At 37.3% G+C, this 20,657-nt stretch overlaps 1 protein-coding gene across 4 annotated transcripts in view; it reads right to left on the minus strand.

The window, feature by feature from the left end:
* The window catches only part of UNC13C (unc-13 homolog C), a 136,546-nt gene that overhangs the window by 24,365 nt on the left and 91,524 nt on the right, over positions 1–20,657 (minus strand). The window contains exons 19-27 of one of the 4 annotated variants that reach the window (XM_027688299.1): positions 17,320–17,446; positions 16,318–16,414; positions 15,736–15,879; positions 14,656–14,733; positions 11,276–11,353; positions 10,885–10,914; positions 4,562–4,650; positions 2,224–2,373; positions 857–980 (exon numbers count right to left, since the gene is read on the minus strand). In XM_027688299.1, the coding sequence (XP_027544100.1) occupies positions 857–980; positions 2,224–2,373; positions 4,562–4,650; positions 10,885–10,914; positions 11,276–11,353; positions 14,656–14,733; positions 15,736–15,879; positions 16,318–16,414; positions 17,320–17,446 (917 nt within the window). Of the gene's footprint in view, positions 1–856; positions 981–2,223; positions 2,374–4,561; positions 4,651–6,189; positions 6,301–10,884; positions 10,915–11,275; positions 11,354–14,655; positions 14,734–15,735; positions 15,880–16,317; positions 16,415–17,319; positions 17,447–20,657 lie in introns of those variants that run through there. The other 3 variants (XM_027688300.1, XM_027688301.1, XM_027688302.1) reach the window with 3 other exon arrangements.

Consider the following 20,657-nt stretch of genomic DNA (forward strand, 5'->3'; position numbering starts at 1 on the left):
AGGAGGTACATGGCAAAATTGTCCAAAGGCACACTATGACAACATCATGATTATCTCGTCATGAGATGGTCAATTTATTTTAAACAAGATTGAAAAGAAGAAGAATTAACAGTTATGTTATCCTAGTCCCTGAAAAACACAAAAAAGCAATTAAAAAAAGGCCCTCCAAGCCAGGCTCTTTTTTGTTGATCCTTAGATAGAATCAGATTTTACTGGTCAGCTCAGTCACCACTCAGAGTTCATGTCAGGCCATGACCCACATGGGTCTCATGTGTAGCAGCCCTACTTTTTGTATTTACAGTTTTGTTCCCTGTTCTTGTCAGGCTGTAAATGCAGTTCTGCCCAAAAAGGACCTCCCATCAAGTCTGCTATTAAAATACCCCAAAACTTTAGAGCTATATTTGGCTTGAGCTTCCTGATGTTAATTAAGTGCTGCCTCGAGATGGCAGAGCAGGCAAGCCTGGAGACTGGGATGGGGCATTCCTGCCTTTCTGGAACCTGCAAAAATGGAAGGGATTGAATTTCTGCTGCAACAGGGAAGGGCAAGGAACATACTTCATGTTACTGTGCACAATGAAGTCAAGAGCAACCAAACAAAATCCCTTACATGAAAGCACACTACTAAATCAGTGATGCAGCTTCTTTTACATGACTGTGTTCACAAAAACTGCTCTGAGTCAGGGCAGGCAGTAAGAGGCAGGAGCAAGGTCTTTCCCACCATCTACATACAATCCATGTGTTATTCCTGCTGGTCAAGGTATGGAACAGGACAGTGTCAGACCCCTTGGCAAACACCTGATCAATCACTTGATTACAATCCTTTAGAACACAGGAGAATTACTGCTGGAACACTCACGGTTTGGTCTGTCAGTGGTGGAAGCACAATTTGTTTTTCTATTTTGTTCAAGACCAACTTCCAGAGCTCTTTCAAAATCCGTTTCAGAACTGTTTTCTCACAGATTTTTGCAGAGATACTTAAACTGGAATAAAACGAAACAAAACCAGTCACTGAAACTTGTATTAAGACCTCAGAGGTTCTATATCAGTATATACTCAGATTAATGGCCATTAAGGCTTAGCTTTTCTCTACCAATAAAAATTTCTCAGTAGCTTAGCTATTTTGCAATATTACCAGTAAATATTTTTGGCAAAAATTACTTGCAGATTACAAACTGATGTAAATCTCCACTATCTAATTTAATGCTTAGTATATAACTGATGTATACTTATCAGAAATGCAAAATGATAATGAGTTATAAAGTTTGATGGATGATAGAATTTAGCACTCCCACACCCTTAAATTAAAGATTTGGAATATAATTTATGTCTTAAAAATAAAAAACATCTCCCTTGTTTTATATTTCTGCTGGGATGTAAAACTACGTGCTGCCAGCTAATGTTTGGAAGCATTTATTTCTATATACTGACATGTTTGTGCAATTATGCCATCTATTACTAACAGTAAAATTACATTTTTGGAGCACCTTTTCCATCTTAACTCTGAAAATGTCTGGCTAGGGAAAATAGGCATGAGGAGCCAAAAGGGTATGTAATTTGTGTCTGTGTGACTGGAGATCTGAAGTGCAGGATCAGTGCCAGGCTGTTCAATCACTTCCAATGAAAGGCCACTGGTGTTTCACAAGTACCAGTAACAACGTGACCAGGGACAGCAATGTGCTTACAGACATGGGCTTGCAGAACCTGCCACTGCTGGAGGATGAGAAGATAAGTTACCCTTACTTTCAGAGGCCAGAGTAAGTTTGCAGGTCCCTTTAAAAATTTAGGATTTTACCAAGTGAAAAAAAAAAAAAAAAAAAAAGCTGGTCTTTAGGTGGGTACCAGGTTTTTGGGGACACAGAAGTGCATATTAATAAGCAGTGGGACACTGGGTGCCAGCCTAGAACAAATGCCTATTTCAGTGTGGGAATTTAGTTTTGTTCTTTTGTTTAGTACAATCTTTTTCATAACAAAGAACATGGAGGAGAGACTGTACACCAGTTCCTTTGCAATGACTCAAAACATGACAAGACATAGAAAGGCAAGTGTGTAGCTCATGTAAAAATTGCTTAGCAGAGGTAAACAGGTTAGGTATGGTATTCTGCACACATGTGAGTACTGCAAGTATTAAAAATGCTACAGAGTGTTTCTAGGTATTAACAATCCTTCAGGGTAAAACCAAGAATGTCTGACTGTAGCATCCAGTTCCTAATCTGCCACACTTACGTTTTGTCCAGGAAATCCATGAGAGGCCGAAGCACAATCTCAGCATCAATGGCTGCACTGTTCTTGTTGGCTGCTGCATTCCCGTTGCCCCTCATTTGGTTCAGCTCATTGCTCATTTGTCTTACACAATCTTCAATAACAAATTGGAAACTGTACGATGAAAAATGAAAAAGAATAAGGAAAAAAAGTCAACATTTATCGTTTTGCATCAGGGTCTTCACCAAGATTTAAAGCTTTTCTGCAGTGGTGCAAAGTTCACAAATGAAGACACCGTGGTATCTGAACATAACTTCTACTAAGAATCATAGCTCATATGACTGATCCATGCAGTGTCCTGATCTTTTCCCCCTTTTCTATCCTGTGATTCTTTTCATAGCCTTATAGAGGTGCCAAGTATTTGTTTTCCCAAAATACCAGATGTATCAGAATCTGTAGGTTGGAGTATGGCTGACTATTTCTCAAGATTTAATTTTTGGTGTCAAAGAACAATAGGAACAGTTGATGATAAATAGTTTTTCTCTTGATGGTTAATATGAACCAAGCTTTGATATTCTTCTTGAGGACAAATAGGAAACTTCTACTGATTTTGCCCCGTTTGGCTCAATTTGACTTCTAATGGGTATCACACAAAGCCAGTGTCATCAGAAGCTCTGTGCACTTCTTTGCAACCAGACAGAGCTAAAGCATTTGGACTGTTTAAAATATCCTTTTCAAAAACCCCTGCTTAAAAGTACTGAAACTTTTCCTCCTGGGAGGAAACTTTTCCACTTCAAAGTGACTGTGAACACATTCTTGGTCCTCAAGTTTGTATCTGTTCAGCTTTTCTGAAAACTATTCTCTTTCCTAACTGATCTGATTAAGTGTCTGACAGTCTTATAATGCTATTGATGTGATAGTCTTTGGTCAATATATTATACAATGCAGAACAGCAATAAATCAGAATCATCAGTTCAGAGGCAGAATGAGTCTCTGCACACATGGTAATTTGGTTTATGGATTGATTTATAATGAAGTGAAATGGTTTAGGGTTAGTTTATGAACAGAAATGCCAAATAGAGGCCAAAAATATATCAGGGCTATTAAAGTGAAAAGATAAATGGCAAAGATTAACTTGAGAAAAGTGAAAGAGAATTTACTGTGAGAGAAAAGAAACATTATAATTAGGCAGTCAGCTTTTCCAGTGACATGGCTAATCATAAAAAGAAATTGCAAACCTCCTTGTGAAAAAACTGGAAAACTTGGAAACTTTTCCAGGTCCTCTTGGAAGTATACTTACCTACACACATCAAAGCCCTAGATAAAATTACATGAGGCTGCTAGTGATGCTGCTCATGTACATCCTTGGGACTAGTCCCTCCAACAAGTGCCAAAATAATTCATTGCCTTTCTTGACATCAGCCATCTTTCTAACATTGTTAACCTCACAAATCCAAGAAGTAAACTGACCCATGAGGAATGTTCTAGCTATATGGAGCATATCCTAGATTGAGCTATTCTGGGGTCTCTTTTGCAGAAACCTAGTCAGCTCATTCAGAAAGAAGCCCTGGAAAGAAATAATATTCATGCACTGTCAATGATCCGAGAACCAGGGCCTGGGAGCAAAAATAAAGCAAGACAATACAGCAAACTAAGCACACAGAAAAAAGCAAACACTGTCCACCCAGACAGTTCATCGGTGGATTAAACAAGCAACTACAGACTTTGCTTAATGAACACCACTACAGCACTAATCCCTCTCTCTTAGATTTCTTTCTAATTTGAAGCAAAAGTAACTTACTGCTTCTTATACCACAGGCACTCCTGGCACAGCACCATACTCATTCAAGACTACACTCTGACTAATGAAAGATTTTGAGAGTAGGGCTCAGTAGACAATTTTTGCAGAGCCACAGGCAAGCAAATGACGCAAGAAGGCCATTCATGATGACCATCTGAAGCAGGCTAAACACAGGCAGACAGCCCTGATTGAAGCAGGCCACTTGGAAAAAGCTGTCAGGCTCAGGGAGTAACATAAACATGGTCAGAGAGAAAAGTTTAACACAGCATCAGGCAAGGCCAAACCAGTGATTTTGCTTTCCAAAAAGCAGAACAGAAGTCATCAGCCTCACCCCTGTAACACATTCATGCCCACAGATGATGTTCAGTTTTCTTTACAGCAAGGTTAAGGTCACTTGTTTCAGTCTAAACACATACACAGACACAAATGCACACACCACTTCATCAGGGCAGGAGCGAGCCATGCCTTAGGACACCCAAACAACCACCCAGACTTCATCAACGAGGGAGCTTTTTGGGCAGGAATATTTCTCTAAGGTTTGCAGTAAAATGGGTTTGTTACCTTGCAGCATATGTTACACTGAGTTCATCCAATACATTGCTAAGTTTCACCTGAAGTTCTTTTAGAACAACACTAGCTTCAGGATCCAACTGCAAAGAGATAAATAATGTTATATTTTACTTATACACTAGGTTTTTGTGTTTTCCATTACAATTAGTTAATTGGGAATTATGTGCAATGATACGCTGCACTATGGAAAACCAAATGTGGAAACACCCGTTGCAACACAGAATTCCTTTAGTAGGCCTAAAAATCCAATTACCATTTAAAGAAAAATATGGAAAATATTTGATTACGATAGTGAAGAATTATATTGTTAGGAATCAAAACTGTGCCACTGAAAAATGACTTCCTATGGGATTGTGCAAATCGGGTTGGCAGTCACAAGGATAGAAGTACCATTATCAGGCAAGCAGTGTTCACAAAGCACAGCAAGGGAAGGGTGCATAAGAAGTTAGTGCTTGCATTATTAGGACTGCAGATGTTTTTGTATTTTTGTTGTTTTTGTACATGTCACCACTGTTGATATTTCTTTTTTTATGATTTACATTGAAGATGTTTCCATATTTCCATTAATGCAGTGTAAAAGTAGAACAGCCAGCACTGGAAAAGATGGCTTGAAGACTATCCATGCTGCTTCTACTGATATAGTATTCAGGGAGGAAATCTACCAAATTCCAGTACTGCTGTTTCTAAAAGCCATTAAGGCATACATAATTCAAGCACAGAGCAACACATTCTGATGCACAGGGACAACAGCTCCTGTACCTCTGATACAGGTTTTCTGAACACAGGAAAAAAGAAAATGCAGGGGAGAAACATATTTTTTCACTTACAGAGAGGAGGATCCATGCATAGATATTTATTCAAAAAGGTACCATGTTGATATTGATCAGCAGCTTGTTTATTTGCTATGCATTCTTTCTCAAATTAAAAAACAATAATTTTTTAATCTCCTTGATCTTTAGTATTTAGGAAAGATAGTGGCAGCCCATTGGGAGAAATGACTGATGATCATCAGGATCAGCAGCTGAATGTGAATCAGTAGCTCATGTTCCAGGTCTTTCAGTTATCTATGCCACAATGTTAAGGAATGATTTGCAATGATAACCCTCAATTTCTGGACTCTGTTCTGCAGTAAGGTCAGGTACAGATCTGACAATTTCAAAGGACCTGTGCATTTTGAATACATAATCAGCTCTGTCTCTATTTGCATTTTCCTATCTTTCAACTGCATGAGTAGCATTTAGTGCTTATCCTTCATCTGGTGCTTCAGAGTGCTGTGCTGCAGCAGGTCAGTTCTTATAATCACACTTCAGAGACAAGGGGGAGCTACCACAGCACATTGGATAATTTATATGAGACTACACAGGAATTCTGCAGCAAAGTAAACTCTGAAATAGATCCAATGATCTGCTGTGTTCTGTCTTAGACCATCCTTTCTCTCCTTCGAGATTATATGTGGTCTGAAAACATAGAAAATCCAAGATGTTCACTATAATTTTTGACAAAAATCTGGAATAGATGACAAAGGGGGTTTACCACACATCCTTTAGAAGATACTCAGCACTCTTCTAATCTGACAAGCTCACTTTTTACTATTGTAAGTACTTACTGTGGCTACTTACAGATTTAGTTTTGAATTACTTTGCATTGAGAGTTCTGTTGCTTCTCTATATCTTAGTAGTTTTCCTGGCAGATACACTGTGACAGTTCATACACTTAAAGTGATTGTTTTCCTTCATGTGAAAAGCAGGGATTAAAGAGCTAATTTTACTGCAATGTCTACATTAGTTAATAGAGTTAGAGTTTACTAACAAAGGCAAAGATTTTTCCAGGAAATGCATTTCACTAGGGAGTTATACTGCCTCCTTCGGTGGGATACATATAAAACACAAATTTAAGACCAGAATATTAACATAACCAGAATATTTAAGACTAGAATATCAACATTTAACAAATATTGAACACACAAGCATTCACACAGAACATGGTACATGTCAAGGAAAGCACAAAATACCAGGCAGGCAGAAGACTCAAAATTTCTTAGCAGGTCATGCACAAGCTAGAGAATCACCTTGTTACTGGGCCTACAGAGGTCAACTTTCTATCAGAGGTTGTTGTGATAACCAGGAAACACAATACATCTGCTAAATTCACCTAGAATTGGACTCAGTCTGGCCAAAATTGGATTAAATACTAATGCCAGATACAATGACACACTATAAAAGGGTGCATGCAAGTGTTAAACGTTTTAGAGGGCTTTGTGCTCACAAATTGCATGAACAAGTTTGTGTGTGCACAGCTGGAGGCATCTGGCAGGACATCCAGCCTCGTGTGGACACGTGCTCATGCTTCTAAATGCGGCGTCAGAGGGAGGAGTGGAGTACAAAGAGGTATGCGGGCTGCCCACCAGGTGCTGCACACCTGGGGATGCTCTCATGGCTAAGAACATGTTAGCAAGAGTTTTAAATGTCACTGTTCCTTTTGTTTAACTGGAAAATGTGATTTGAATGTCTCACAAGAACTAAAATGTGCACTTTTCATCTATTTTAACATGTGTCTTCTGTGTGCTATTGGTTGTCCTCGGGCATCATCCAAATGTAGCAGAACCATGACCTGCCTTTTTTTTCCTCCTATGGTATAGCTAAGGTGGGAGCATGAAAGTGAGACAGGAGGCAATGCTGATCAGCACCCAAGATGATGTCATATAGGGATATACAGATATGAAAATGAAGTATCTCCAGTATGGGGACTTTTTCTCCTCAAGTCTCATCAGCTCCACTGAGTTTGATGAAGAAGGAATAAAAGCCAAGAAACTTGCCTGAATTATTTTTCAGGAAAATAAAAGGAAAAAAGCCCTAACTAAGCAGATTACTTTTGGGAAAAAAAAAAAAAAAGAAAAAGATGAGTATCGTAGTGTGCCATATCTGATTTAAGCATCAAAAGAGAAAAGACTGTTTTTCCCTTAGCTCTTTGGATATCATTTCCAGTTCACAGCATGTGTGGGCTAGTCTTATAAACATCCGTAGGTTGCCCAAGTATCAAAACTGTAATTTTTTAAGGAGCAAACTGAATGTGTAAATTGTACTTTTCTACCAATTCTTAATTTGCATGGCTTTCTTAGAGTCATATTTCTGTTATTTTACCACCTTCTTAAATAATTGAGTTTATTTTTACTCACAGCAGAATATACTCATAAATTTGTTGGCACATTTCATGAGATCTGTTAATTATGGATTATTAAACAGACAATTAGAACTTTGACTTTTTTTGAGCGCTGCATGAAAACAGAAAATACATTTGCTGAACGGTTGAAAAATAAGAAATATTTGAACATCACTGTTTCCAAATGCTGCCTGTCTAGAACTGTGACTATTTTTACACATACAAGCCTTGGAAAAGAGTTAAGAATCTGATGAATTTGGCTGCTCTCAACATAACGTGTTAGATTGAGGTATTCCCTGCTGTAATTTCATGTGTGCTAATAGGGACATAATCTTGTTAGCTGCAAATTTGGTGGTGTTTCAGTAGGAAACTACAGAGATGCAAATTACTTTTCCACGTGTTAAATGGAACCCCTCTAACCTGAATTCCACTATTTACCTGCAATTTCACAGGTTTAACTGCTTATAGTTTCCTAATGCAGTTAATTCTCTCTAGAAAATAGTTTTACATATTGTATGTGCATCTAGGAAGGATAACAGGTATTTATCAGATCCATCACTTTAGTGATTCTTTTTGTCTCTGATACACATCATCCTTCCTCCACCCCCACCCGACTCTCTGGGGACAGGGAGATGTTTGGCTGCTGCTGCTCTTACTACACTTATGAACACTTGGGCCTCTGACTTTACAGATTTAAAGATGGACACTTCAGAACTGTCCTGCTTAAGTCTGGCCCTCTGTCACCCCATCAAAGTCTATAAGGTCCCATATGGATTCCTACAGGAATTCCTAAGCTTTACACATAAAGCGGGAACTGAACTTATCAAAGTGGAAATATGATTTATCTGCAGTCATTATAATACTGTCCTACATAAAGCTTTACACCTTTTTGTTTTGATTCTAATTGCTGTAGCTCATTTCTGCCATCTGATGAAAAGCGACACAAGCATTAACTTTTTTTGTCTCTCTTTTATCAGCTTCCAACATGTCAGACATGAAAAAATTACTTAGTGTAAATGTGTGCATTCCTTTTGGATGAAACAAACAGGAGCTAAACCAAAATTTTATGACGATGAACCTGTTCTCATGTTTTTAGATTTGATTTAAAAAAACCAAAACAAACAGTGGGTTGAATCCCACTTTACTACTCTTTATTATGGCAGACTGTTCTCATTGATATAATTTTTAAGTACCCTTTCTGCTTTGCTGCAGCAGAAGAGGATAGTTATAAAGAAACTCATATTGTTCAGACTATTTTATTTTAATGGTGGGGATGCTGAGAAACCAGTTTTTTCTCTATTTATAGAGCTCCCTGCCCTGCAATATGCAATAAGCCTGCCCTGAACATAGGGACTGCTGCTTGATTGTGGTTGGTTTGACTGCACAGTTTGAAAGACATACTGCTCACAGTATGACACTGAGGAGATTAACAGCATTTAATTTTTCTTAGAATTAGTTTTGCTTCAACTGAAATAGGTCTCATTATTCTGCTGAAAATCATCTGACTTTTATGCCCTCCACAAGTAAAATATTAAACTGTTTTTTCCCTGCAAGGAAACTGCTCACAGATTTTATTGCTGGCTTTGTTTCTTATAAGCACCAGTCCAATAAGCCAAATTGGCCATTAGCAGTTGTGCTTTTGGAATAGGTAGGGGAATTAATATTCTAACTTGAGGACAAACATTTTAGGGGCACTTCGATATGGGTGACACAAAACTGAATGTGAACGTACTTTTCTTCAAGAAATTGCCCTAATGACAAACAAACAAAAGTCTGAATATATTTTTTAGATCTTTTTTCTTAGACCGTGAATCAGAGATGCACTTAAGGTACCTAACAAAGGGATATTAGAAAAATATATCCAAATTCTCTGAGGGTTGTATGTTGCACCACATTTGGAGGAAATGTTGCTTTGATACTCTAACAACCTTAATAATTCATCCTCATTAACATCAAAAGGAAAGCAAAAAGGAATGAGAAGTGATGAGTTTTGAAAGAAAACTGCGATGAAAAAGTCCTAGTTATTTTTTGTACTATTATTTTTTATTGCATAAGGTGTTGGGAGCAAAAAACTTAACATTTTCTTGAGGAAAATGGAACGTTTTGGAGAATCAAGAAAGTATTCTGATTTGAAATTAATTTGATAGGAATAAAGTGCTGCTCAGCTTTCCTCTGCCCTTGTCTGTATCAGGATTTATGGACAATTAGCTGTTTTTATGAATCATGACGTTCAAATGTGGGATTGGATCCAAGACCTAATACAAAAGTACTTTGCATAGAACATAAGAGGACTGAAGACAAGTTTATTTGTAGTATTTAAAGAGTGAAAGAGGATTAAGAGGAACCGCAAAACCAGCCATGTCTGGATGATAAATATATAGTCTCCAAGTTTGGAAAGACGTTTTCAATGACAGCAGGGCTGCAGAAGTTTATGTCATGTCCTCTGGGGCCATGGCAGCTTCAAGAAGCTGTTTCTGGCTCAGCAGAACCTCCTCACCATGGACTCAATCTGTAGGTTTGTCTGGAGGCTGCAGTTCACTGCATGACACAGGGGACTGTGGATGTGGGAATATGAAATGCTGCATTTTCCAGTTCTCTCTGTAGTGTGTCCACTTTAGATCAAAGTTTTGTGAACTTATCAAACTACAGTCTCAACGAGACAGAGTTGATGTATCTGTAACTTCTTTTTTAAAGCCAGCTACTGTTAATAAGGGCAGTATGTTCATGGTCTAAACAAGATGACAGAATTTTTTCTATAGCTGGAAAATATGTTAATTTTCAACAGTAGTTGACAGGACTTCAGGCATTTTTAAGCCTTCTGAAACAAAAAAGGAGACAAAGCCAAGCATGTTCTGGACTGTTGAGTAGCAGCTCTTGGTGTAATGGTATCTTGAAAACAAGCAGGCCCTCAGATATTGAAAAGTGCACTTAAAATGTTTTATAGAATTTTTTAAAGCTTTGAAAGACTTTACACTATCTGCCTAGTAAAACTTTTCAATTTAGAGTGTCAAATGAATGCCCAAGCATAGCTCTTTTTGATTTTAGATCATAGGGAATTACACAAATGCATCAATGGAAATAAGTAGAAAATGTGACTGTTCTTAGCCTTAGAAAATAACGGTCAGGAATAATAAAAGATGCTTACTATCACAAACCTCATAAGAGAATCTCTCTCCTTCTTTCTTCTGCTCAGTGGATTGCAAGTCAAAGGCATTAGACAAAGACATGACACATTACAGACAAAACGTACCAATACATAAAAAGCAAAGTATAGTCCAGTACAAACATTAAAATAAAGCTGGCACTACAGATTGCAACACAGAACACCCAGTGCTGATTGAACATTACAGATCATTAGCATTTTTCTGTGAAATGGAGGTAGGTCTTTCTACTGTTGTCAGGATGTTAAATAGGTCTTGGAGACTTTTTTTTCTTAACATTTTGATTTCCTTTGCAAGTAAAAGTGACACCTGTTACTAGTTTGCAAACATGGTGCTAATGATCTCTAAGGAACTTTGAATGAACAAAGAAACAAATATGGCTCACCTCCTTTCCTCCCATGGACTCAAACATTTTCTCAAGTTGGACTCTTAATTGTTGAATGTTGTTCATCAAGATACAGGCCTACAAAGAGAGCATCAAATGTGAGGTTGTGCATGACCAACTACTCTTCAGCAGCCCTGCATTTGGAGAATTACAGAATCATTAAGGTCAGAAAAGATCTCTCAGATCATCATTCATCCAACTATGTTTTTCAGAGGGGATCCCCAAGCAGTGCTGCCTTTTCTTCTTCCTTTAATTGATGATCAGACCCCAGGATTTCACATCCTGAGCTGTACATCCCAGGTAGTTGCTACTTCTACTTAGTACAGTTACATCTGGGGATTAATGCAAGTGGCACATTAATGCAAGTAGCTCTTGGAGAGCAGAGGCAACAATGATCAAAGTGCTTTGGAGTGACAATAAGAGGGATGAAAGGGATTGCCAGATTGCTTTCTAGACCCAGCCTTTGCAGAAAACTGACAGCACCATAAACCAGCTAATGGCTGATGCTTAAGTATTTGAATAAATCAACAGGCAGATCTGCTAAGAACAGAATATTTCAGAAATATGCAGTTTTGCATTACTTGAAAAGTTGGTGAATTAAGCAAAAGAATTCTGTAATCATATTATTTTAGTCTAGAAATGTTGCTGTTTAAGCACATTTTCTTAAGACAGAACACAGAGCCAATGAGTAAAAGAGAGTGATTTCTGTATAAATATAAGGTGAAAAATAAAACTAATAAAATTAAGGAGCTTGTTAAAAAATCGTGGAAGAAAGAATCTATTAGTAGAATTTTGTGTACTCAGATGACACTATATGCTGGTTTGTTACTGTGCAGGAAAAGCAATATGACAATACCTGTTAAAAGAGCTCTGGCTGGCCAAGGCCAGTGTCTTTTAGTGCATGTCTGGCTTAGTTTAGGCACTGAAGTAGTGCATATAAATAAATAAAACAAAACACATATTTTTTTTTCAGACAACGAGAAGGTGATGGAAGATTACAGTATTGATAAACATTTGTACCTTTCTAGTTAATAACATGTTCCAATGTAGTGCTGAGACATGGTGGGAATCAATAACATGATTTAGCTTTAATTATTAATACATTACTCTCAAAGGCCTTTAGTATCAGAGTCTTTCTCAACTGAAGGGAAAAAAAAAAGAAATTTAATCTAACTTCTTAATACTCAGATTACTGCTTCCCAGGAAAGCATGCTGTGTGTGCTCCTGCAGAAGGCTGCTGGCTTTGTAAGGCAGTTGAAATATTACCTCTCTGCCTGTCTCTTCTTATATTTGTCTATATAGCTTTTATTAATTCACAGTCATGTAAGACTATGACTCCTCCTTTCCTGTGCTATCTCCTCTCTTCTAACACATTCATTATTCTGGAAATTATCTGCAATATCGCAAGTCAATAATTATAATTTCTGATGGGGGCATAAGTAGCCGAGTATGACACCTTGGTCCTTTTGTTCCAAACAAATAAAATGCAAATGCCTTTGGCAATGTACTGAAGCTACAAGCAAAATACTTCATGCTGAAGCAGTTTTCAAAGTTTCCTTTGAGGCTGGCTCAGCTGGCTCTTCCAGAGCCTAAGCCTAACTTGGCTTACTGAAAAATTTGCTATTGTTGTCAGTAAAGAACATTACTCAAAAACATTCTCTTCCTATTTCATTATCATCTTGCCCTTCAGAACAGTCTTTGCAGCAGTTTACGGGAATCAGACAGCCAGATGCAACAACACGTAAAAATGAGTGGCAATTACAACACATAAACCCGGGTTTGTTTGTAAGTTCTGACAGGAGGTGGAAGATAAGATACACAGCTTTATGAAAAGCATCTTCAAGGTGCTTTTTTTTGAACACTCTATGTGCACATTTTGTAGTGTTTAATAAAATTACTAAAAGTATTGGCTTCAAAAGGAATGCCAAATTCTAATTTTAATAATAAAAATTATTTGTTTTAAAGTCTTCTATCTAATCTAATGCAGGATATGGACATTTATTGTGGCTGAAATTAACTGAGCAAAGGGTCTTTTATTAAGCTAAAAGCTATGTATTTCAACAGGGCAACTTCTGTTAAAAAAAAGTTATGTTCCTCAAGGACATTTGATACAATACTTTATACCTGGTCTAGTGGAAGGTGTCTCTGCTCATGGCAGGGGGGTTGGAAGTACATGATCTTTAAAGTCCCTTTCAACCCAAACCATTCTAAGATACTGTGATAGTATAAGGAGATTAATTCCATCTAAATCCTTAATAAAGATGGGCATGTGAGGATGACTTCAGAAATCCCACTGGACAGGCCAAAAGAATACACAAACAGTTTGACCTGATGATTCAACACTGTATCAAAACTCATTCATTCTAGAAACCAGTCAGCTTTATTTAATATTAGCACTAAAGTTGTAAGAACCACCAATAATTGACATTTAGCTGCAATAGATGTCTTTCTGAATTCTATTATTGCATATTTTGGAGGCCTCTAGATCCTCACATCTCCTCTCAACACAGAGAGCACGTCCTCAAGCCACGCACAGGTGGGACAAGCACAGGTGAGATCTGTGATGGGCTGTGCAAAGGCTGTGCCACGAAAGGTGCACAGTGTGAGGGTGGGGCTGAGTTATTTATCTGACTGTAGATTGAGAATACAGCTGTACAACAAACCACTAAATACAGCAGTCCTAGTGCTGAAGGTTGCCAGTTGTGGGAGTACCAGCTTTGACTGAGTATCAATGATACTGAAAAGTCGGTTTACAAGAATAATTTTCCTAGGTCTTGTGAGGGTATTGATAATGCCTCCATCTGCTCAAACACACCTTTAGTGTCCACATCTCGTTTATTTCTGAGCCCATGGCAATCTGGTCCTACATCAGGGACTCCCTTGTAAGCAGTGAGGCACCAACACAGCCCGTGATTCTTTTTCTCACTGCTGCATGGGTAAAGCACAGTGGCAGGAGCAGAAAATTCTGCACACATTCCCTGCCCAGGGAACAATGACCTCATAAACTCTCCAATGTGTAAATTGATAGAGAGAGGCAAGCCAGTGCAAAGTGAAAACTCTAAACAAAAAGGTTCTCTTCTATTTGGGAAACAAGATGAAGATACATTCACCATATTCACCACTGCATAAGGCTAATGTGTTTGGATGTGTTTGTGGTCATCTTTTTTTTTTTTTAAACTTTGATACTGAAATTATTAACTAGGATTTTTAACTAATGTCACCTATTCCAGCTTGTACATGTCAACGTAAGCAGCTATGAAAATATGCTGATCTCCCTCCATTCATGCCTTTTCTCATATAAAGAAGTGATCACATTTTCAAAAAGCACAGTAAGTCATTTAAAGGTAATTTCTGAGGCAGAAAAAACCACAGCTTCTTACCACGTTTTCTTTATCACAATACGAGCTGAAGTAACTTGAAATAATTGCAGCATACTGAAGAAGCACTTTGTTGATAGTCTAGAAGAGGAGAAGAATCTTTTAAATGGTAAATTTTATAATGTAAAACAAAAATAATAAAAAAAGAGGTTTATATAAATGATTTTACAGATACTTATGCATTTTATATATAGTATTGTTTAGATATTATATAAACAATACTTTGAACACATTTTCAAATGCCTGCACAGCAGATGATGGGTTGTTCTTAGTGCTATGTAATCTTCAATAACAGATAGTTTAATTTTAGCTGTACTGTTTTTGAGAAGCATTGAGAGCCCTACTCCTTGCAATGTTCTACATAGTTCTTGGAACAGTAGCAAGCTTAAAATACAATACATAGATTAGAAATACAATGGAAAAAATAAGACAAAAGCAGCACTGCTCAAAGCCTGGCAATATGAGTTACCTTACAATAATCATGTAAATAGGAACTTTGTCTGCAAATGGGAACTGTTGCAATGAAAGAACAGGATTAAATGTAAATGTGAACTTTTTTAAAGCCAGCAGGACTATAACGGACATCTCGAGCTTCTGAGGAAATGTTACAACACAAATAGAAAGCTGCCCTAAGAGCTGAGTTTATCAAACAGCAGGTGAAAAGAAACCTCACACCTCAGGGCTTCAACCAGAAATACTTTATTGCCACACCTTGAATTTTTACTTCAGTTGCACTCACTAATTAGCTAATTGCATTGCACTGAATTTCTCCATTAATGGAATTGTAGTCAGTGCTTAGCAAGGTAATAATTGACCATATAACACATATGTACATGTACATATATGTATAAAATATATAAATATGAAATCTCAGAGAGGACAGAACTTCTCAAACTGGTAAATCATTTTGACAAAGTAGATGAAAACCAGCCTTAGGCTACTGACAGCCTGTCTTTCTGAGGATCCCACTCAGACAGAAAACATTGATTCTAAAAAACATTGGGATCACTTTGCTTTTAAGTACATGACAACACAATGTCATTCTCTCTGAAGCTCAGTTGAGACACATTGATTTTAATTTACCTTTGCAAATCTTCTCATTAAGTGAGATAGTGCTTCTGGATTAGGACACTCCAGTTTCCTAATAATCTCAAAGCTTTGATTGAGCTGTGTGAAGACATCAACCACAGAACATGAGAAGAGGGCATGATCTGATGTTTGCTGAAACTGGAAAGAAACATTCAAATCAGTTAATATTTGTTCAGAGATCAAAACTGTATTAACTGATTCTTACACTTGAAATTCTTTCTAGAGTCGCAAAAAGTAATAAAGAAAAAAATAATTTAAAAAAGTCTCACTGATAATACTGAGAAATGTGGATTTTCATGTTTCTGATTCTTTCAAAGCTATTAAAAATAAAACCAAAATGCTCCTCTATGACATAATTATCACGTCATAGGTCAGTGAAACCACAGTTTAAAGTCTGTGGGGATTTAGACAGAGAGAATTAGAGGAGGAATTTGTCTATAGGGTTATATTCCAAAAACTGTTAACTTGTTAGGTCTAACAAGAATACTGTGAGACCAAATGTACTTCTGGTTTTGCAATACTAAATCACTGTCTTAATACTTTATTTATTCTTTTATTTAAAAAGTAAAGGCTCACCCCATCTTTTTTGTCTCTTTCTAGTGCTCCATGAAGAAATTCCATTGAGACATCTTCATTTTCATCCAGCCACTGAATGACAAATGGTTCAAACCACCTGAAAATTAAGAATAATTTTGTAAAGTAGGTATGTTGCATAAAGATCCTGAGAGGAGAGATGTCATACTACCCAGCCATTTGGCATCTCATGTCTTTGTATCCATTCTTATTGCTAAAAAGTCTAAGAACTCTGGAAAAATTTTTGTCACCAAAGATGCTGTGGCTATCAAAAGGTTTTTTGGACTTCAGTTTCATAATACTGGTGTGCCTTAGTGATGTAAAATTAGCAGCTAATTCTCTACCACATGGAAGACACCTGCCTCATCAATACCGTCTTTTTGTTAACATTAAATAACTTGCATAAAACTCTGTTTTAGTAAAACATCAGCTGTGTTTTATTTTTCTTTAGTTTATTAAAAAAAATAATGTAATGAGAGGCCTCAAACCATCTCAGCAAATCAGCACACTTGCAGAAGAATAGGGAATGAGATTAAGGATAGCTCATATAAAATGACAGGACTGAATGCATTTACTGCAGGGATAGAGGTGAAAATGAAAACAGCAGCTGAATATTAACCCAGTGCAGTAAGAACAATTTCAGTAGTGTATCCCATTAGCATTGTATCTTCATCCAGATTTGGGTATGAAACAAATGCAGGGGCCTATAGCAGTGCTGCTGTTCCCACATCTCATACCTCCCTCAGACATTTTATGACCAAAATATTTTGGTCATTTATGAAGACTTGCAGTTACAACAGTTGTATAAAGTCCATGAAATAGCTGATTGTACATTTAACACCTGGGCTACTTCCCTTGATAGAATGAAGAGGAGAAAGTGCAAAAAGCAGAGTTGTCAGTGCTACACACCTTGAGACCTTGCACAAACCTGAGCATAAATATTTGACCAAAATAAACCTTGCACCAAGGCCAAACTCATGGAAGACTTCCTGATCCAGCACTTACAGAGAGTATTCAGGCACTGCATCCTTGAAAGCAGAGAGTTCTCGCACATATTCATTATAAAACCATTTCACTTTGAAGTGCAAATTCATATAATCTGTGCTTTTGCATAACCGCTGCTTTTCATGTTCTGTAAGAGAAGGAGTGGGAAAAAGCATTTAATAACATTCTAAGAGTAAATAACATTCTTGTGCCTCAGTGCACTGGTGACATAATAATACAGGACTTGCATTTTAAAGCATAATTGGTTTGATTTTTTTACAGTTAGTAGTACCCACTATTACAATTTTCAGGTTCAGGAAAAACAAACCAAACCAAAGACCAGACCACAAATTAGGCTTTTCACCTCTCTGCACTGCAATGAGAAACAACCCCCAAATTTGCTGACTTCCCATTCTTTAGATTGTTTGGCTGTTACAAAATGGTTAAGAAGCTGTCAGGTGTCAAGTGAGAAAAGAAGACCACAAATTGTGCAGTAACCATATGAAATAAGAGTTGTAAATGCCAGTCCTGTATGAATCTGCAAAACCTGCATTGGCAGATAGACTGCATTTATCAGAGTTGAGAAAAACAAAGAGGAGATAATTCCACAGTCCTACAGCCATCTGATTTATGGCACTAGTAGAAAAGCTGGCTGAATAAAATGTTTTTGAAGTTTCTCAAATGGACTTCAGCTTCTCACTGTCCTCCTGTTTCCAACATACTCGATATGCAGATGGTCACGGGTGGCAGGGGCCACCTGTAACCACTTACTGCATTTTTAAAGTCTGATTTAATTTGTTTGGAACAAATGACCGTCTTTTTTCCAGGATTATGACCCTAATTTTAGCTTATACACTATGCTCTGTAGCCTCTACCCAGTCGCTTCACACCTGGACTATCCATCCCTTTGCTCCATTAGTAACAGGCACTTTATCCTTCCTCAAATCTTTCATTTTCTTCTCCCAGTGCACGAAGTCATGGATCCACAAATCTTGGGCAGAATAATCATACCTTTACTTACTGCTCACAACTTCCTAAAATCTCCACAGATCTCATCTGTTTGAGGTGTCATATCACTTGTACATTCTTCCCTAAGCAAAAGGAATTTCTTTTCCCAGCTCCCTTAAAAAATGACCTGACACAGATGCTTAGCAGGAGTGATGTTCTTGTGTAAATAGTATGTATTAAGAACTTATCTTTTTCAAACCTCCTCTTTGCCCCTTACTTCTGCTTGCTTTGCAGCACAGTATTACACAAATTTTTCATATATATTTGGATGTGAACCTAATTTTCTGTAACAGCAGGAGCATCCTATCCTCTGTCATACAACTGAATATACCATTTGATTCTCTGTCAGTGCAAATGCACTTCAAATTACACATTCTGTGCTTTTCAGATCTGACCAGGCACATTAAAAGGAAATTTTTTGTTTTATTATTATGCCAAATCAGCACTCCAGTAATATCACCATGGCATACGAGAAGTGTTTCAGAAGCATATTATTATGCAGTGAATTACTAAGTTTTGTGCAAATCAGCTTACCAATGCCCCTGTGGGCTCTTATTGCCTTTTTAGCATTGTGGTAGCATTTTCACCTTCACTGCCTTTTCATCACACTCAAGAAAAATCAGTAAATCAGTTTCTATCTAAATATTGCATTTATTCATCTTCATGCTACTTGAGAGTACTACAAATTCTGCCCAGCACAATATCATTAGTTACTAGCCTTGAACAGAACCACAGAGAAGAAGAGAAAGGCATGTGTCTGCTCTCATGGCTCAGGTTTTTACAGACCTGAGGCATCTTTTTTTGTTTGTTTCTGGGTAGCAATTTTTCTACAGCTTATTATTGCAGAAAGCTAAATGAGTAAATGTTTGCTCAAGAAGAGGTAGTTCTTACAAGGTAGACCAGCCTTTCACTGAGAACAATTATCTTATTGCTGTGACATTCCCTGCATATCTAGTGCTTAAGTCAATATTAAAAATCTGACTTACATTGCATCCCAAAAGAGTGGAATTTCTGAAATGAATAGCATTTTTTTTCATTCAAGCATTGCATGAATGGGTTAGTAGATTATACAATATAACTTAAGAATGTTTGCTACGGTATCACAATCCAAGCAAATATTTATTTCAATTTTAAAAATGAGCTGCTGTCATTAATGGGCAAACTTGTCCAGGAGGGTACAACTTATACAGCACCATTCATTGATATTTTCTTTTTTAAGTTAAAATTTATAAAACACTAGAAATGAGCACAAAAATCATTCATGAATAATTGAGCTTTTTTCTCCAGGCTGTTATACCTTGTATGGAATATTTAAAGAGTCTCCTAGGATATTACTTGTGAAAGATCCATCCTCAATTCCCAATATTAATGAATGAGAACATCAGCAAACACTTCATACGACCTACAAAGTCACTTAGTATCCATGTATATTACCTCTTCAGTTAATATGAACCAAAGAACAGAGAAAAAGGCTCCCATATGAGTCAGCCCATGACAATTCTAACTGGAAAACGAATGGGTTTATCCACAGTAACCATGGATTTTGGTTAAAAACAGCAACATCGCTGTAGGTGTTCTGAATTTAGGTTAGGATCAATGGATTGCTTTCTTAATTTCTTAAAAACTGGCACAAGTTAATGCAAATTAACATCAGAGGATACATTTATGCATTTTGAAGATCTGTGTCTTTTTTCCTGGAAGGAAAGCTGGTGCCAGGTTTCCCTATACAGATATGCCAATCTTGGACTTTTTGGAAGACAGATTTAGTAGCTGCACCATACAACTCCTTTTAAAAAAGCCCACTCTTGCTTTGCAAAACTATTCTAACACTGAGTCAGTCAGTCTGGAAGTAAAGCTGCCAATTGTGTGCAAATGTGCCTGGGAGAGATGGCAACAGAAATACCTGAACTTTCCCATAATCGATTCTAGATAATGAAATCTCAGTGTAGCAAACTTAATGTTATTAATCTTCTTTATTTTATGCTGCTCCTTTTATGAGACATTCCTTGTACTGCAGCACATTTTTATAAGCATCTATTAATCTACTGAGTTCCACAAAGAGGGCATTTTCAGTTCCCATTAGGGATACTGGCATATCCTATATTACTGTATCACGCATCAATGGCAAAAACACTGGTAAGATTTCTGCAAACTGTAACATCTGTAAACTTTAGTCTGTGTGAAAGGGGCACTTTAGCTGCTTTTATGCATTGCAGTTCCAGTAAGTGTAACTTTTTCACAGCATTGTGGGGAGGGTTCCATATCTCCTTAGGGGTAATGCTCTAATGCACACGTGCTTTCCTCGGGCTTGCAGTGACAGGCATTGGAACTGCAACCACCAGGAAAACTGC

The sequence above is a fragment of the Neopelma chrysocephalum genome, unplaced genomic scaffold (assembly GCF_003984885.1).
Source record: "Neopelma chrysocephalum unplaced genomic scaffold, ASM398488v2 Primary Assembly neopelma1_75, whole genome shotgun sequence".
Lineage (NCBI taxonomy): Eukaryota > Metazoa > Chordata > Aves > Passeriformes > Pipridae > Neopelma > Neopelma chrysocephalum.